This window comes from Monopterus albus, unplaced genomic scaffold, assembly GCF_001952655.1.
Source record: "Monopterus albus unplaced genomic scaffold, M_albus_1.0 scaffold3.1, whole genome shotgun sequence".
In the NCBI taxonomy this organism is placed as follows: domain Eukaryota; kingdom Metazoa; phylum Chordata; class Actinopteri; order Synbranchiformes; family Synbranchidae; genus Monopterus; species Monopterus albus.
Genome location: NW_018127883.1, coordinates 1,731,072 through 1,748,402, shown reverse-complemented (window position 1 = coordinate 1,748,402; position 17,331 = coordinate 1,731,072). Strand labels below are relative to the sequence as shown.

General features: G+C 39.7%; 1 protein-coding gene across 1 annotated transcript in view; it reads left to right on the top strand.

Annotated features, from left to right (window-relative positions):
• Positions 1-16,861, top strand: part of pibf1 (progesterone immunomodulatory binding factor 1) — a 19,182-nt gene extending 2,321 nt beyond the window's left edge. The window contains exons 5-18 of the mRNA XM_020604482.1: positions 1-113; positions 672-780; positions 908-1,027; positions 1,131-1,192; positions 1,437-1,562; positions 2,160-2,258; positions 6,185-6,350; positions 8,953-9,103; positions 9,542-9,632; positions 10,225-10,327; positions 12,146-12,276; positions 13,374-13,458; positions 15,193-15,372; positions 15,701-16,861. The exon at positions 1-113 is cut by the window's left edge and continues 18 nt beyond it. Of these exons, the coding sequence (XP_020460138.1) occupies positions 1-113; positions 672-780; positions 908-1,027; positions 1,131-1,192; positions 1,437-1,562; positions 2,160-2,258; positions 6,185-6,350; positions 8,953-9,103; positions 9,542-9,632; positions 10,225-10,327; positions 12,146-12,276; positions 13,374-13,458; positions 15,193-15,372; positions 15,701-15,754 (1,590 nt within the window). The 3' untranslated portion in view covers positions 15,755-16,861. The remainder of the gene's footprint in view (positions 114-671; positions 781-907; positions 1,028-1,130; positions 1,193-1,436; positions 1,563-2,159; positions 2,259-6,184; positions 6,351-8,952; positions 9,104-9,541; positions 9,633-10,224; positions 10,328-12,145; positions 12,277-13,373; positions 13,459-15,192; positions 15,373-15,700) is intronic.
• Positions 16,862-17,331: the final 470 nt, after the last annotated feature.

Here is a 17,331-nt window from a genome sequence, read left to right as displayed (position 1 = left end):
CTACGTACCGAGCTGGAGTTGAGGAGCCAGAGGCTGACCCTAGAACTGGCCGATACCAAGCAGCAGATTCAAGAAGGAGACTACCGCCGAGAGAACTACCCAAACATCAAACGGTGTGTGTGTGTGTGTGTGTGTGTGTGTGTGTGTGTGTGTGTGTGTGACAGAACAAGAGAGGTGACTCTTTTGTAGACCTAGTCCCTTGATTAGGAGGTGTCAGCCTACTAATTTTGAGTAGTTGATCCTTTGAAGTGTTAAGTTTATTTAATATTTTATTTGAAGACCAGACCAGTTTGATACTTGATGCATTAAGTAGCTTAATTATTTAACTGTCTTTAACATGGAATGGTTTTGTGTTTGGTACAGACAAGAATTAAGAGTTTTAGAATATTGTGTATATTTGTTTTTAGAGAACAGCACTTGACAAATTGAAATACTGTAATATTTTGTTAATATTGATTCTTTTTTCATCATAAAATCAAAATTCCAGTATTCTTATTAGTATGTTGGTTTGTTTCTTTTTTCCTTGTCATATTTTCACCGATAATTTTTGCTTTAATTCATTTGTTTATGAAGACAACAAATTCAATGCAATGTTTACCCCTGTGTTTAAATTCTGAGTTTGTAAGTTTCAGGTTCAGATGTATGTTATCCTTTTACATTGTGGTTTATAGTGAGCGTGACAACTTTGAAACAGACCTGAAGGAGTTAACAAGGAGATTTGAGACACTAGGCTTGACCCACGCTGTATTGACCAGGGAAAGGGACACACTCAACAAAGAGGTGCTTCACACATACCTACACATGCGTACGCTCTATTTTGCCTTCATATAGAGTAATGTTCACTGAAATCTCTTTGGGTGCACTGTGTTCTGTAACAGTGCTTCATTCTTCTCTGCTTGCCCTCCAGATGGCAACATTGCAGCAGTCAGTGAGTCTCCTGCATAAAGACAAGGAGTACCTGCACAGGCAGAACACAGAGCTCAATGTCCGCTGTGCGCATGGAGAGGACCGCCTGGAGAGGCTGCAGGTGCAGACTTTTAATTAGCTAGGAGGCTCATCTAAAATAAAATGCATTCAGCAATAGGAATGAATCCTCTAATGCCCTCTCACTTCTTCTTACTGTGGTTTAGGCACAATTAGAAGACACCAAGAAGGCCAGGGAGGAGGCTTATGAAAAATATGTAACATCCAGGTTAGGCTCTGCTGTTTGACACTCGTCAACATTAGCTAATATTAAAGTGTTATTAGTGTGAAAGACCTGTGCTGTGCCAAAAATATCAATATGACACACCAGATTTTGACACTGATGTTTGATCCTCCCAAGACATTATGATTCAGTCTGTGTGATCTATGATCTGACCTGCATCAGAAATCCTCTAGGTAAAATGTTGTTTCCATAACTCTGCTAATCTTTTTCCCTCTTCTTTCCACTGCAGAGACCACTATAAGTCAGAGTATGAGACCAAGTTAAGAGAGGAACTTGAGAACATCAAGCTGAAAACCAGTCAGGAGATAGAGAACCTGCAGCGAGCCTCCAGGGAAATGTATGAGAGGGAGAACAGGTATCAGTTCTTGTATACAGAACTCCTAAGAAACCATATTTATGTATGTAGGTAAAAGTATGAACAAATATGTGGGGTGCTATTCAAACCAGAGGGCGGCAAGCACTTTGTTTATTAGACCACATCACTTATTATCTAGCAAACCAGATACTAGAGCTGTCTATCTAGGAACAGAAGTAATTTCATGACATTCATTCTCATTAATTAAGTAAAGGTATAGGTTGTAATTATGTCCCTACTTTACTGTGCTGTTGTCATGCTCCAGTTTCAGAGGATTTTGAAGGCATTTTTTTGGGCCTCTATTGCAGAATGCAATATGTCTTCATTCATATTTAGAAATGGGAGCAATGCACCAGAATAAGTAAAGACATTGTCTATAGTACAGCAGAAGTCAGTCAAATAGTTAGGCTATATGCAAATATTTAAGAGGGGGGCAAGCTGTTAGATACTTCATAGAAGCTTAAAAATAAAAGAAAATACCAATACAACTTGATAAAAGAATCAAGGCTCTTTTGCTCTACACAACAGAACATGCTAATTCCTTTGTTAAGGGGTTAAGAGCATTTTTTTTTATTGTTTCTTTGTGTATTTAACCAGGAACTTGCGTGAGGCCAGAGACAATGCTGTGCTGGAGAAGGACAGAGCACTGGCTGCAGAGAGAGACTCTCAGTCCAGATACGACCAGTTATTAGAACAGTGAGTTTTACCATCTGTCACGCACACACACACACACACACACACACACACAGGTGTCCATACACTTTTGATCATACTTTGTTCAGAAATTATTTTTCTACATAAAACATCAACAAGCAAGATATCTGCCTTTTGTTCTTCTAAGTGTGAGTGAAAAACATCAGTTCACCTTGTCTACAAAAACAGAAAAAAATGTCTTCTTGTTCACTTCTCACATAGTTTGGTTTGACTTTATTTATTATAAACAAAATTCTCTTCAACTCAATTAAATAGGCAGGCACCTGAAAACCTGGAGCCTGTAAACAACATAAAATCTGCTGTTGGAGGAAAAGTGTTGAGTAAAAGTACATACTTGTTTGTAGCAAAGTATACATAAAGTACCAAAAGTAAAAGTACTATTTTACAGTATTATATCTTATTTTATTGGATTATAATTAGTCATTCATAGTGTGTAAGCATAATCTGTTTAAACTTTTTAACTACTTCATATTCTTCTGGTTACCTTATTCTACACTGTTAAAGAAAGTAATATTCTGGCAGCTGGGGCACCGGAAAACTGGAAACTTACTGTGCACCAAACTGGAAAAAACCGAGTAGCCCTCACACAATGCGTGTTTGGACGTCTGCTGATTCACATTGTGAAACAGTAAACTGTATTTATTTGTAAAATTATTATGAAATTGTAAGGGTATATTAACATTTTATGGGGAAAAGGCAAATATAAAAGAATTTTATGGCAATTCACAGCTACAGGAATTTCCTGTTAATATTAATTTTGGCATTTAATTTCACAGTATATTTTTGTAATTTTATTACCAATTTCATGTATTCTGGTAATACGGGGAAAATTTACAAAATAAACAAACCTTCTGTAAAACTGAGGGGTTCTTTTTAGAGTTTATAATATCGCATCACTTTTTATTAGCTGATTATATTCTCTGCAAGGTAATTAGTGACTAAAGCTGTCCGAAAAACGTAGTGGAGTAACAGGTACAGTATATTCTTGATATAAAAACCTGGTGTAACCTGCCTCTTCTGGATATTCACAACCTGTCACCTTTTCACTAGCCAACTGGAGGCACAGGAGGTAGTGTGGTGACTAAGCAATCCAAAAGGACTATGTCACCAGTGGTGCATGACAAGATGTAGCATTTTGGCAAACACTCCTTATTCAGCTACAGTGGCCTTCTGTGAGTTAAAAACTCCAGCTACAACTGCTGTACTTAAATGTTGGTTAGTTCCTGTGTGCACTATCAATAGGCTATGTTATCAGGGAAAGTATCAAGTATCAGTTTTTGTTTGTTAACCACATCATATTTCAAATTCATTTCCTCCTGTTTGCATGTTGTGTGTGACGGGGTCAAAGCCAAACTAGTGTGATTACAAAAGCAGGCATCATTACTGTACTCTTGACTATGAAAGCTGTGAGCTTGCTCTTGCTCTGATGCTGATGGTTGAGCCAGCGACAGTCTGTCATTAGCGCATGTTGTGGGAGCTCCAGGGCTGTGGTTGCTCTGGTTTTCCCTCTCTTACTAAAGATCACAGGAATGCTTTGCTTTAACACAGGGGTTAGGAGGTCACTTGTAAGTGAGAGTTCACTGGAGGTCCCCTTAGTACCAACTGGTGTCTGTGGCCTGTCTGCCTGACTCCTGGGAGTGAAATATGTTCAGCGCAGGTTGTATGCAAAGTAGAATACTGTGAAGTGTTGAAGACAGTTTTTATGCTGTGGAAATCTCCTACAACTGTGCCCTATGATTTTAAAGAGCTGTTTTAGACTTGCGTTTTTCCTTGTTTTTCACAGCTTTTTCATCAATAAAGTGAGCCCAGTGGTATCTAATGTTTGCCCTCTTTGTTTATGTCTTATTTTGTATAACACATTTTAATTCAGTGTCAGTCGCACCAGGCAACATGTCCGTCTCAGTACAGCCTGGAAAGGTGCCTCCGGGCCATGGCCTTGTAGGACGTTTCAGTTCTTGCATGGAAATTTCAACGTTTCAGTTCTTGCATGGAAATTTCAACGGCTATATTGCGAGCCCAGTTGCACACACATAGTTAAAACATGCATTTCAGTCAGCCTACGGACCACTGTATCCTGTTTCTGTGTGCTATTTCTGCCGCTTAGATATATGTCTGATTTATATGAACCAGTGAAGTGCATTTGTACCAGATGTTTTTAGTCATACCCACATTTTGGAAATATGGCTTAAGGCTTAAATATGTTTCCACTACATGCCTTAACTTATATTAGGTTGTTTTTTTTTTTTACTTTATTTTACACAATTGTGTCTGTGACAGACCTACGGAGTCACACAGGTATGCAGCAGCAGCAGCAGCAGCAGCAGCAGTGGTGTCCCTGTCCTGTGTTATTACTACATGCCAGTCATTTCTCTAGATCCAAACCACCAGCTGTTGAGCCTTTCCATACACACTCACACACATACACTCTCCCTTGCACTCCCTCTCTGTGCGATCACATTCCCTCTTTGCGTCGCATTGCAAGCCAGCAACGACAGATGCTAGCCACAAGCCCATAACCCCTAACCCCAGACATGCCCCTATTTTGGGGGCAAAGAATGAGGCTGACAAGCTTGAAATGGCGTCAGATGATTGTACAGTAGCATAAAGGGCCAGTGTGAATCTTGGTGATTTATTTTAGATGCCAGTTAAGGTGATCAGCTTGTCCAAAACAGTTCCAAAATATTGAGTACGGTTTCGTTTTCATTTCTTGCACACCTAAACTTGTTGAACAACATTGCCTGGGAGGCCCTATAGTTAGAAAGTCCTACCTGCTGTTTCTATTAATATTACCATTAAAACTGTCATTTGAAAGGACAGAGAAAGCACATGGCTGGTTGCACTCCTCTGGAAAATTGAGGTTCATTTGTAGGAACACTTTTTGCTTCTTTACGTCTAGATTGCAGCCACCATCAATAAAAGAAGTCCTAAAATGCCAACCATGTGTATATGTCTGTCACTGTGAGCACACAGCTCAGGCCTGTGCTCTGTGTATGATGAAATCCTGACACACCCGCTGTAATCAAAGTTATTAATATTATCCAACCAACCTCCATGCTTTGATAGCGTGTGTGCTTGAACACTGCCCGAGGAAGCTCATTCTACTCGAAAACCGTTGCTTGTTTTACTTTAAGGGCTGCAGCCCATTATTATTTTTATATTATGTTGATCTGCTGTTTTTCAGTTAATGCATTAATTGTTTGGTCTATAAAATATGTGAAACTAATGAAAAATTCCCATGTTCATCTTGTAGTATTGTTGTCTTTGTGAACATTAGAGGTTCAGTGTGTACTGTACATTTTTGAAAGCAGGTTCCTTTTAACTGACTGTGTTATGGATGAACCTGACCATTCATTCACAGGCATTTCTCTGACGAGGCTTTGACTTAGTCACAATGGTGTCATCTGAAAACTGAAACTGTAAAATACTTTTTTTTTTTTTTATAATTACAGCACACATACTGTAAGTAGAAACACCTTTCTCTAGCTGCCAACTGGAATCATGGAGGATCAAACATTGCTGCGAGCACCATTGAGAAATACTTAAAGACTTGGCTTTCCTGCTCGGTAACTTAGTGTAAAGCTGTAGCTGTTAAGTGCCACTAAACACTTTGAAACCACAAACAATTAAATAAAATTGTTGATTGTGCAAGACACCCAAGTAATCACATCCTTGCCAAATTAAAAGCAATCATCGTAACATGCAAATTATCACCGCATGTTTTTGCAGCATATGATAGAAAACATTGCAACATTTGTTTGAAACCACCAGACATGGCAGAGCTGAGTATATCCTCTGTATTATTTAGATACGTCCACATAATCTGTCTGTACCAAAACACATTGTCTCACTTTTTAATACACCTGCTCACATTCGCATTTAGTGAGGTGTGTGTGTGTGTGTCTACGCAGGTTTCATCAGCTCCGGTTGGGCACTGACAGTCGGGTAGCAGAACTGTCCAGTCAAGCCAAGTTGCACTCCTTCGAAGCTGAGCGTGCTCAGATGGTCAAGGAGGAGACGGCCAAGGCTCTGGCCCAGTGCCAGATGGAGTGTGAGAAACAGCAGAAGAAGCTGGAGGTACTCTAAACAGAGGGTTACTAGTGTATCATAGTCCCGGCCTGGCTTGTGACTCTCATGTATCACATACAGTGCCTTGCGAAAGTATTCGGCCCCCTTGAACTTTGCGACCTTTTGCCACATTTCAGGCTTCAAACATAAAGATATAAAACTGTAATTTTTTGTGAAGAATCAACAACAAGTGGGACACAATCATGAAGTGGAACGAAATTTATTGGATATGTCAAACTTTTTTAACAAATAAAAAACTAAAAAATTGGGCGTGCAAAATTATTCAGCCCCTTTACTTTCAGTGCAGCAAACTCTCTCCAGAAGTTCAGTGAGGATCTCTGAATGATCCAATGTTGACCTAAATGACTAATGATGATAAATAGAATCCACCTGTGTGTAACCAAGTCTCCGTATAAATGCACCGTCACTGTGATAGTCTCAGAGGTCCGTTTAAAGCGCAGAGAGCATCATGAAGAACAAGGAACACACCAGGCAGGTCCGAGATACTGTTGTGGAGAAGTTTAAAGCCGGATTTGGATACAAAAAGATTTCCCAAGCTTTAAACATCCCAAGGAGCACTGTGCAAGCGATAATATTGAAATGGAAGGAGTATCAGACCACTGCAAATCTACCAAGACCTGGCCGTCCCTCTAAACTTTCAGCTCATACAAGGAGAAGACTGATCAGAGATGCAGCCAAGAGGCCCATGATCACTCTGGATGAACTGCAGAGATCTACAGCTGAGGTGGGAGACTCTGTCCATAGGACAACAATCAGTCGTATACTGCACAAATCTGGCCTTTATGGAAGAGTGGCAAGAAGAAAGCCATTTCTTAAAGATATCCATAAAAAGTGTCGTTTAAAGTTTGCCACAAGCCACCTGGGAGACACACCAAACATGTGGAAGAAGGTGCTCTGGTCAGATGAAACCAAAATCGAACTTTTTGGCAACAATGCAAAACGTTATGTTTGGCGTAAAAGCAACACAGCTCATCACCCTGAACACACCATCCCCACTGTCAAACATGGTGGTGGCAGCATCATGGTTTGGGCCTGCTTTTCTTCAGCAGGGACAGGGAAGATGGTTAAAATTGATGGGAAGATGGATGGAGCCAAATGCAGGACCATTCTGGAAGGAAACCTGATGGAGTCTGCAAAAGACCTGAGTACTGGGACGGAGATTTGTCTTCCAACAAGGCAATGATCCAAAACATAAAGCAAAATCTACAATGGAATGGTTCACAAATACACATATCCAGGTGTTAGAATGGCCAAGTCAAAGTCCAGACCTGAATCCAATGGAGAATCTGTGGAAAGAACTGAAAACTGCTGTTCACAAACGCTCTCCATCCAACCTCACTGAGCTTGAGCTGTTTTGCAAGGAGGAATGGGCAAAAATTTCAGTCTCTCGATGTGCAAAACTGATAGAGACATACCCCAAGCGACTTACAGCTGTAATCGCAGCAAAAGGTGGCGCTACAAAGTATTAACTTAAGGGGGCTGAATAATTTTGCACGCCCAATTTTTCAGTTTTTTATTTGTTAAAAAAGTTTGAAATATCCAATCAATTTTGTTCCACTTCATGATTGTGTCCCACTTGTTGTTGGTTCTTCACAAAAAATTACAGTTTTATATCTTTATGTTTGAAGCCTGAAATGTGGCAAAAGGTCGCAAAGTTCAAGGGGGCCGAATACTTTCGCAAGGCACTGTACATTCAAGTCACAGCACCAGCACATTATATGAACAATACGAAAGCTAGGAAAGACAATAGTAAAACGGCTTTTTTTTTTCTACAAATATCAAATGAACTACAACCAAAAATGCAAAACTGATACTTAAATCTATAATACTTGAAAGATCAAGTGACTCTGTTCTTATATGTCTGTAGTGTAGTGCACCAATTTATATAAGACTTTAATTGAGTGTTAATTGTTCATGCTGTATGGATGCACTGAGCTGAGATCTGATTCCCAGAGGGGCATATGTACGTGTTGTATGGATGCATTGCACATGATCCCAGAAGAAAGGAGAGGTTTTTTCTCTTTTTCAGAAACACAGTGAATGAAGAGCTAGTTTAAGTTCTGATCCTGGAGTTGGTTGATTAGCTTTGATTTTGGTTTAGGTCTAAAATGACGGTGAGGTTTAAAGTCATTGTGGGATAAACATTGCTTGATTTATATTTTTAGATTTGTAAAAATGTATTTTCTTACTTTTAACACATTTTTGTCTGTGCTTATGAAAGTGTTGCAGTGAACATGGGGAATGGTAAAGACATTTTCTAGTAAATTTAAGCATCTATGATTTTCATATTTATCATGATAGCAGCTCTGAAAGTCTAAGCCCGGGAGTTTTGTTTTTGTTTTATAGCATGAAATATGTTTTAATCATACAAATTGCCATAGGAATTGAGAGTATTATTTTATTCACTTTTAACTGATCAGTAGTGCTTTGATATTATTTTAACATTCTTTCCTTTTTGCTTACACATTAAAGAAACAACACAGAAATACATGACCAGTCTGAAGACTATTACACAGACAATGCTCCTGTGAGAGATCCTTCACTGCTCTTTGTCTCCTCCTTGTCTTTCTCCTCTCCTCTTGTCTCTCAGCTCCTCACTCAGGAATTTTACAGGCTGCAAACATCATCAGAGAAGCGTGCGGCGGAGCTGCAAGCTCAGAATGCCCAGCAAGCATCTCGACTGGAGACGTACGAAAAACTTGAGCAAGAGTTGGACCATATCACCATGCAGGCTGCTGAAAGTATGAGCATAGCATTAGCCCTGTAGAAACATTACATTACCCATGTTACTGCATAGTCAGAAAGATATAAACACAGCCAAACAGACATTGACACCTTTCAAATGCACCGAACGGGAGGCTGTCATCAGAGAACATGTGTAATAAAAATAACAGACATCATTGTTTGGATTAAAATGTCAGGAGCAATACCAGGAAAATCATGAAGTGCTGTGGTGGAGGTGTAGTGGAGAGCCCCACCAGAGTGAATGGAACAGATGGTTTGGAGAATAGAAAGCTGTTGTGTAAAACAATAGAATTATACAGTTTTTACTGGGCAGATTTACAAAAGCCTTAGACATGAGCAGGACAAACAAAAACAGACACACATTGCCACATGTTATCATACTGGCCCTGGGGAGCTACAGTATAGACAGAACTTGTGTTTCTATTTGTTGCCAGTTGAAAATGAAGAGGAGGCAGAGAGAGTTTTGTTCTCATACGGCTACGGAGCCAATGTTCCCACAACGGCCAAAAGAAGACTAAAACAGAGGTATGGTCCATGGTACACATGATTTGTCAAGGGTAGGACACATTGTGAGAGGTGCCACTACACAAAAAGTCACTACAGACTAGTATTTGGTGCATTTTTGTGCATCTTTAAGGCCTAAGGAGCCAAATATTTTTGTAGTAAAACATGAACAGTACATTTTTTGGACCCTGCACCATTTATATTTGTATTCTTCTGATCCTTCTGTACTTTTATTGGTGAATTTCTACCTTTTACATTGTGTTATTTTTAGTGTATTCAGCAGTAGATATGCATTACTGTTCTGTGCAGTTGCGTATTGTGTCTTTGTGCACAAAATCCCAGGGGGTACCTTTTTAAAGGATTTGAAGTGTATGTTCAATCTAGATTTGTCACTAAAGTTTCACCATTTATTTGGTGGTACTTCTTCTATGTGCTTTTTAACAATAATACACTGAAACATTTGCACCTCCCTCCATCACAAAATACAAGTGCAGAAAATTGTTTCCTTCTGTTACACTTACTCAAACTCTAGGAGAACCAACATTATCACATTAGTGTAAACTTGTTGGTGTTGCCCTTTTTTTTGAAATCGCCATGACTGTTTGCATGGCAGTGTACACCTGGCCCGCAGGGTGCTGCAGCTCGAGAGGGAGAACACATCGCTGAGGAGAGAGCTGGACACACACAAGTCACAGACAGGACAAATATCTGAAGAGGTAACCACACACAAACATAGACATATACAACATCCAGGTGTGCACCTGCCTGGGGACCATCATTCATGGGGGAAAGTTTAATAAGTTCACGTTAAAAAAAATCCTCAAAGCACTGCAAGTCAGTACCTGCAACACACACTTATTTTCCCACCATCAAAAATGTCTCCCAGCAACTTAGATAAGGGTTACTTCACAGAGTGATAATGATTTATTTCGACTGGCTTTTACCTCTCTCTGATGACTGAACAACGTCATTATCACAGAAGCACACTTGGTGGCTCCTCTCATCACCTAACATTTACCTTCTCACATCATTGCACGACACTCTGCTATGACAGTTGACGGCAAGAGCACAGATAATGACTGTCTTTAAGGCATTAACATCAAACCACATTGGGGGTGGCTTCTCTCTCAAAAAAACAGAAGCCGAGCAGCTTACGAGGGTGGTCGCCAGAGTGTCCCCTGCCTTTTATTTTCTGAAACATTTGTCCTAGTTTAATAAAAGCCCTGTCACATTTCTCAGTCTACCTTTAAAGCCCAGACAGGAAAATGACAGGTTGTTTCAGAACAGACAGCATGCACCACAGACCTTACATGAGAAGAGCAAGAAGTTCAAGTCCTAGTACCTGTCACACTCGTTCACAGTGGGAAACACTGCCAAAACCCGTGACAGCGATGCTTTACACTCTCCCAGCAGCTCACTGCACAAATCACTAAGGTTTTTGTTGTGTTTGGCAGAAAATGTGGCTGTGTGCAGTGCTGAGAGTTTTAATTTTGGGTGTGTGTGTGTGCGTGTACTTTGTCTGTACGTGCCAAGGCACATGTCTACTACTTGTGCTGTGATGCTAAAAAACCACCCAGTGAGGTTTGAAATTCTGAGAATGACAGCTTCAGCAGCCACTGTGCTCGCTTGTTCCAAACTCCTTATTATAATCTCAATGTGTGGGGTGATTGTGCAAGGCAAAATAGAGTGACAGGGCAGATTTAAGACTAAATAAGTCAGGAACTCAACTGTCAGCTGTGACTGGCACTTATCTGGAATACCTCATGGTCCATTAAGTATGAAAGAAGAGGGTGAAAAATTAAACTTTCTATTCACTGGAAAAGGCAAGGGTGTTAACCGCCCAACCTCCTACACAGATGCCTTGACTAACTATTTTAATTACCCTCCCACCCAGTTCTACTCACTACTAGCTGGTTGTAAAAGTGGTTTAATGTGTAACACCTTAGCTTTATTTACTGTATGGTTGCACAGGTTTTAAGCATGATACTGACTGAGCAATATTACAAGTATGAGGGATCATCACAACACTATAAACGTGGTTTTCTGACAATGATGTTTGTGAATTTTCACTTTGTCTCTAATTTAAGTGGACTACTACTTTTAATAAAAAGGATACAACTTAGATATACCTTCATAAAAACTGACATTTACAGACTCTCAAGCCACCCCCTGATGACATCAGAAATAAAGACATCTTAGCTGTAGTTGTTGCTTCAAGAGTCTTTTACAAATACTGACTTTTGTCCTGTTTTGCAATATATTAACCACATGTGAAGTTGGATTAAAAGTGGAAATGTACCTTAAATGCTAGCATGAATTTCACACGTCAGTGTTAAAGCCATATTCAAAATAACAATCATCATGGTGACAGACATTTAGTTCTTGTTGTATCATACATGACTTTCCACAGTATGTGGTGCCTCAGGTGTATTATTAAGTAAAAAGAGAACAGTATCCACATCGACCCCAAGATCGTGTCAGGGTAGTAGCTGTGACTATAATTGCTCGATTATGCACATATGTGTGTTCCTCAGTTGTTGGCAGCCACCCAGCTACTACAGCAGACGCAGCAGCCATATAGCTATCTTATTGAGGCGGTGAGACAAAGGGATGCGCAGATCAGCACGCTGAAGGAACGGATCACCTCCCTGGAGGATGACGTCAGGTACATGTACAGAATTGTGTCTCTCTATATGCAAATATGTACTGAACTAAAAGGACTGGTGTCTTGCTTGCCAAATTCATTGTTCTTTTTTTGTTGATACATTTTATATCTTGTATTTTACTCATCATGACATCAGGCCACACCGCCTCACCCTTGGGCGTCTTCTGTATTATCCCGGTGTCTCGTTGTGTGCTTCTGTTCCTCTCACACCTACTTCACTCTGTCTTTGTGCAAACCTGCATGTATGAGTTTGTTGCGTTCACAGGAGCGCACCTACATCTACTGGTCATTGACTAACATCGCCCCCCGTCCACCTCTGTTTTAACCTGAGAAATATTCAAACCGACAGATATGTTTTCTCTTGCTGCTCACTACCACTGAGCGCTCACCCAGGGCAAACATAAGAGCGAACAAAATCCCTTTAAAATGCTCTCAATCTTCTTGAACTTCTCCATCTGACAGAGATATTGACAGGCAGATCTCTGCATTTCCTCGCCCCAAGGTGATGAGGCTATCAAGCTCTTATTTCAACATTTGCTAGATGATTTGCTTTAAAGCACTGCTATTACAAGCTCCTGCTTGTATGTTTCACAGCCTCAGGAAAGAGCATTCAGACAGCATTTTTCTCACAAAATATAAGGCTCTCAAACTTGACAAAAGCTTTTTAATAGACAATTGAGTATTTAGTATATTTTCCAAATTTATGTCTGTTTATTGTTTTGCTTGGCTGTTGATGGTTTCATGCCAGTGATTTATATACAGTGCCACGTAGACTGATTGGTTTAACCTGCATTTTTCTTTACTTTTCCTATTTATACCTTACTTAAGTACACAAATGAACCAACATCCAAATTACAGTGTACACTACACCTGATCCTGTGTTGACCCTAAAGCAAAGTAAAACACATTCTAATTAACAATTGGTATCTAATTTCTACAGTATATTACACTATTTCACATGACCAACTTATTCAACAAATATCACACAACCATACAAGTAACACTAACACTGAATTCATAACTTGCGGTATGTATAGTAATGTTTTCCTAAGGACTCAAGATCTGGTCTCTCTGCCTGTTTTTGGGTATAACCCCAGTTCTCTGAGGAAAGAACGGACTGCTCTGCAGCAGGTGAAAAACAACATGGCCGCTGATCTGGAGCGACTCCTTAACCATCGAGAGGTAAGCATGCTGATGATGATGATGTTGACTCTTAGCTGTTTGTTATATAGACACTGATGTTTTCCACTGTAATGCTCTGTTGTTGTGATAGTCACACTCAGTGTCTCCCACTTTGTCCGGTGCGTTGGGGCTGTTTAAAAACGATGAAAATGACAAATTCCAGCAAAATATTATTTTGGAAATATAGATTTAAAAAAATAAAACAGCATGTTGCAGCATATGTTCCTTGTTTGTGTTTGACACAGGGCAGAGTACTGCTGCTGATTGTGTAACTGGTAATTGGAGTGCTAATCTGTTCTTCTATGGAAACAGAAATTTAACCAGTTATTCCTCTTTTTCATTTCACCAGCTAGGGCCCGCCCTCAGTGTATGAAAGGAGATTGGTGCTTGGTGTAGACTTAGTTATGAACTGCGGTTTCTGAGAGAAAAGCTTTGGCGATCTGTGCCGCTCTTAGGCACTGGCGGACCCCCTGCATGAAAGGGGGGAAAGAGAGAGGATAGAAAGATGCAGAAAAGGGGGAAAGAGGGAGGGTTACGAAAGGTTTAAGCGAGTTTTCTTGGTGGCTTAAATATGACTGGGAGAGGAAAGGGGTGCGAGCTTTGGGCATGCCCTGCTCCTAAACCTCAAACTACAGGAAGATATGAAAAGCTTTTTATTGTGGCTGAAACTAAAGATTATCTCCTTTATGGCTTAGTCTTTCAATTAAATTAAATGCTTGGTTTATAAAACATTCAAAATTTGTTAAAAATATCCATCACAATTTTCTAGATGCCAGGATGACATCAGACCAAAGCTTAGATATATTTTAATATATTGTAATTTTAAAGATAAAATACAAGAAATGTGAATGCAGCAAAACTTAGTGCTCAAGCAGAAAATCTCTGATTGGTTAGAGAGGACAGTCCTGCTCAAAACCTTTTAGAAGCTACTGTGTCTGCACTGCTGCCAGTGATGTTCAGTGAGTCTGGGTCACAGGAGGCTTCGACAGCACCTCTCCACATTGACAAGTTTTGGATTTGTACAAAAAAATATGTGGAAAAAAAGTGACATAGTGTAGCTTTAAAATAAACACACTTTAATATTTACACCAGACCATTTATTCCACTGTGTTTCAGTGTTTCCTTCAAGATTATGCGTGCACGTGGGAGTGTGCCCCTCCAAGCCAGCCGTTTGCTGTATGAAGTATGTGCCCTGATATAGACAGCTGTTCCTCAGTTTGGCTGTTTGGGATGCCACCAGGGTGCATGTGTGTGTTTTTGTGTACGTGTGTGTGCTTGTGCGTGCGTGTGACATGCCAGGGCTCATGTCCTCAGGGGTGATAAATAGAACCGTGAAATGGCCCAGCGTCCTCCCCTCTGCCCTGCTGCCACCCCTGCAGACCCTTGAGCTCGTTGAGCTTATTGCAAGTCGTCCCATAGTTGAACTTTAGGAGTTCAGCTGTGTTGGCCTGTGGATCAGGACAAACATGGCACCAGAAAGTATCAAAAAAAAAAATTCCTGAAACCACAAAAGACTGAAAAAGTACTATCCTAAAAGAAATAATTTTGCTTTAAGCTATTTAAATCATACAGAATAGTTGTAGTGCAGTTATTTTAGTTATTAAATGACCTGGTAATTTAGTTGATTTCTGGCTTTTTGGACCCTACACTCCCAGTTATTTATCATGAAGATTCCTATTTATTGTTTTATCATTGTTTTCATGTCTCTATTTTTATGAACTGTGTGATTTTCAGGAGTTAGCAGTGATGAAGCAGGTCCTGATCAGCATGCGGTCCCAACAGGGAGACGCTTCAGATCTGCTGGCAACACATAAAACTGCTGTCAGGACCTCTGGTGCAGGAAAACACCAGTCCAAAAGCATCAACAGCACCACAGAAGAAGAGTCACCAAGCAAACCCAAACCCACTGTTTTTGTAAGTAGCTCACTGGCCAACACCCTTGTGTGAGTCACACCACTTTAACCTGCCAGGACAGAAGTTCAGACAAAAGAAGCATTAAAGGAGGAAACAGCAGATTGTTTTTCTGTCTTTCGGTTTCATTTGAGGTGGTGCCTGAGCAAAGATACAGTACGCTGTAAAATTACACTGTGCATTTTGTCAGTCAGGAAGCCTGATAGTAAATCTGTATCTGTAGTACATGTCCTTGAATCACATGGAAATCTAATGGGTGAAAATATTTTAAGAATTCTTACCGTCATGCACTTCAACATTTTAACCATCATTTTTCCTCTTTCATTTGCAGACCAATAAAGAAGTTCCTGATTGGTACCAAAAACTGAAGCAGAAATCCAAATGAATATTCACGTTACTCCTGCCGTCACTCAGGGCTTTAATAATCTAGTGTTTTCTAAATGTGTTTGTATTTTAAACTAGTCATTTAGAAACTGTTAGTGGTGTTTGAGTGTTTTATTTGTCTTTGGTTAAATATTGTTCAGAGAGGATACATGGTACTCCGGTCCAAAACCCAAGGTATTACCTTCCACGGGGTACACATTCCTACTTCACTGTCTGCCCAAAAATTCCTCTTCCTTGGCAGTGGTCTGTTTTATTAGGTCTGTGTATCATTATTTCCTCATCTTTTCCAGGTTAACAGATGTTGGTGGCTAACAGATAAACAGCACTGCAGGAACCTTAGCCTTTGGCTTACTTGAGCTTCTGCTCCTCTGGCTTTAAATATAGATACAGTGGGCATGCCTTTATCATTTCAGACCATGTTCTTATCAGTGTCATATTAAACGTGACCAGAGGACTGCTGTTTGTTTATCTACGTGAGCCTACAATACCTCACCATGCACCACATTACACAACATACAAAACTGTCTTCTCTACACTGCAGTGGGTGTCCGATGTTTGCATCCTATTTATTTCTGAATTGTCATAGCACAAGGTATTTTTGATAGTGACATTTTAATAAAGTGTGATAAATGTTTGATTTTTCAGGTCCTCAAAATGTGGAGGAAAGACCACTGTGCAGTTTCAAACAAATGTTCTGTTAACTTACATTTACACTTATCACATGTTAAAGGGGGAATCCATTCAACATAGCCTGTGAAATTCAGTTTGTTGAAGTTACTTTTCACCCTGCGAGTACTGTTGAACAATGTCTTCTCTGGCTCTGGGGGAGCTTTCCAAAATGTTGTAACATAAATCATCTCAACTTGGGCAAAAAACTTAAAAGTTTGATCAGAAAACCTGCATTACAAACCGGAGTGGGGCTTGAAAGAAGTCGGCATTTAAGAGGCTTTGGGAGTCTAATAAAAGACAATTGCATCATGGGAAATGCTGGAGCTGGTGTTTTAGGAGCTTGACTCATATTAGGGGCTAAAAAGTCGGGATATGTCTGCTTCCCCTGCTCCCGTTGTTGGCCATTCTTTAATGCGTTATGTTTAAGACTCCAAACTCTACAGAAGTGAATGATAATACAAATGCTTCTTATTAAAACTTGTACTCACTCCCTCACTGGTAAAAGAGAACCAAGTATATTTACTAATGTAAATTTAATACTCACTTTTCCTGCTACTTTCTATTTCTACACTACATTTTGGATACATTGTACTTTTACGCCACTACATTTATATGACTCTTTAGTTTATATTCAAATTGTTAATGCACAATATATTCAGCTCAAAAATTATGATGTATTATTATAGTTTAAGCCACCCATTGGTATGCAATGTGGATTTAATTATCCCTGCCAATCACACATCAATTTAACAAGAGTAGTAATCCAAATATTCTAAAATGCACCATGCTGCATGGTGTGTACTTGGGTAATAATATTGTTGTATGATTTGTTATCATGACTTTTACAAAAGAGCTTTTCTGCACAGTGATATTACTGCTTTTATTTATTTATGCAAACGATTAGTGTTT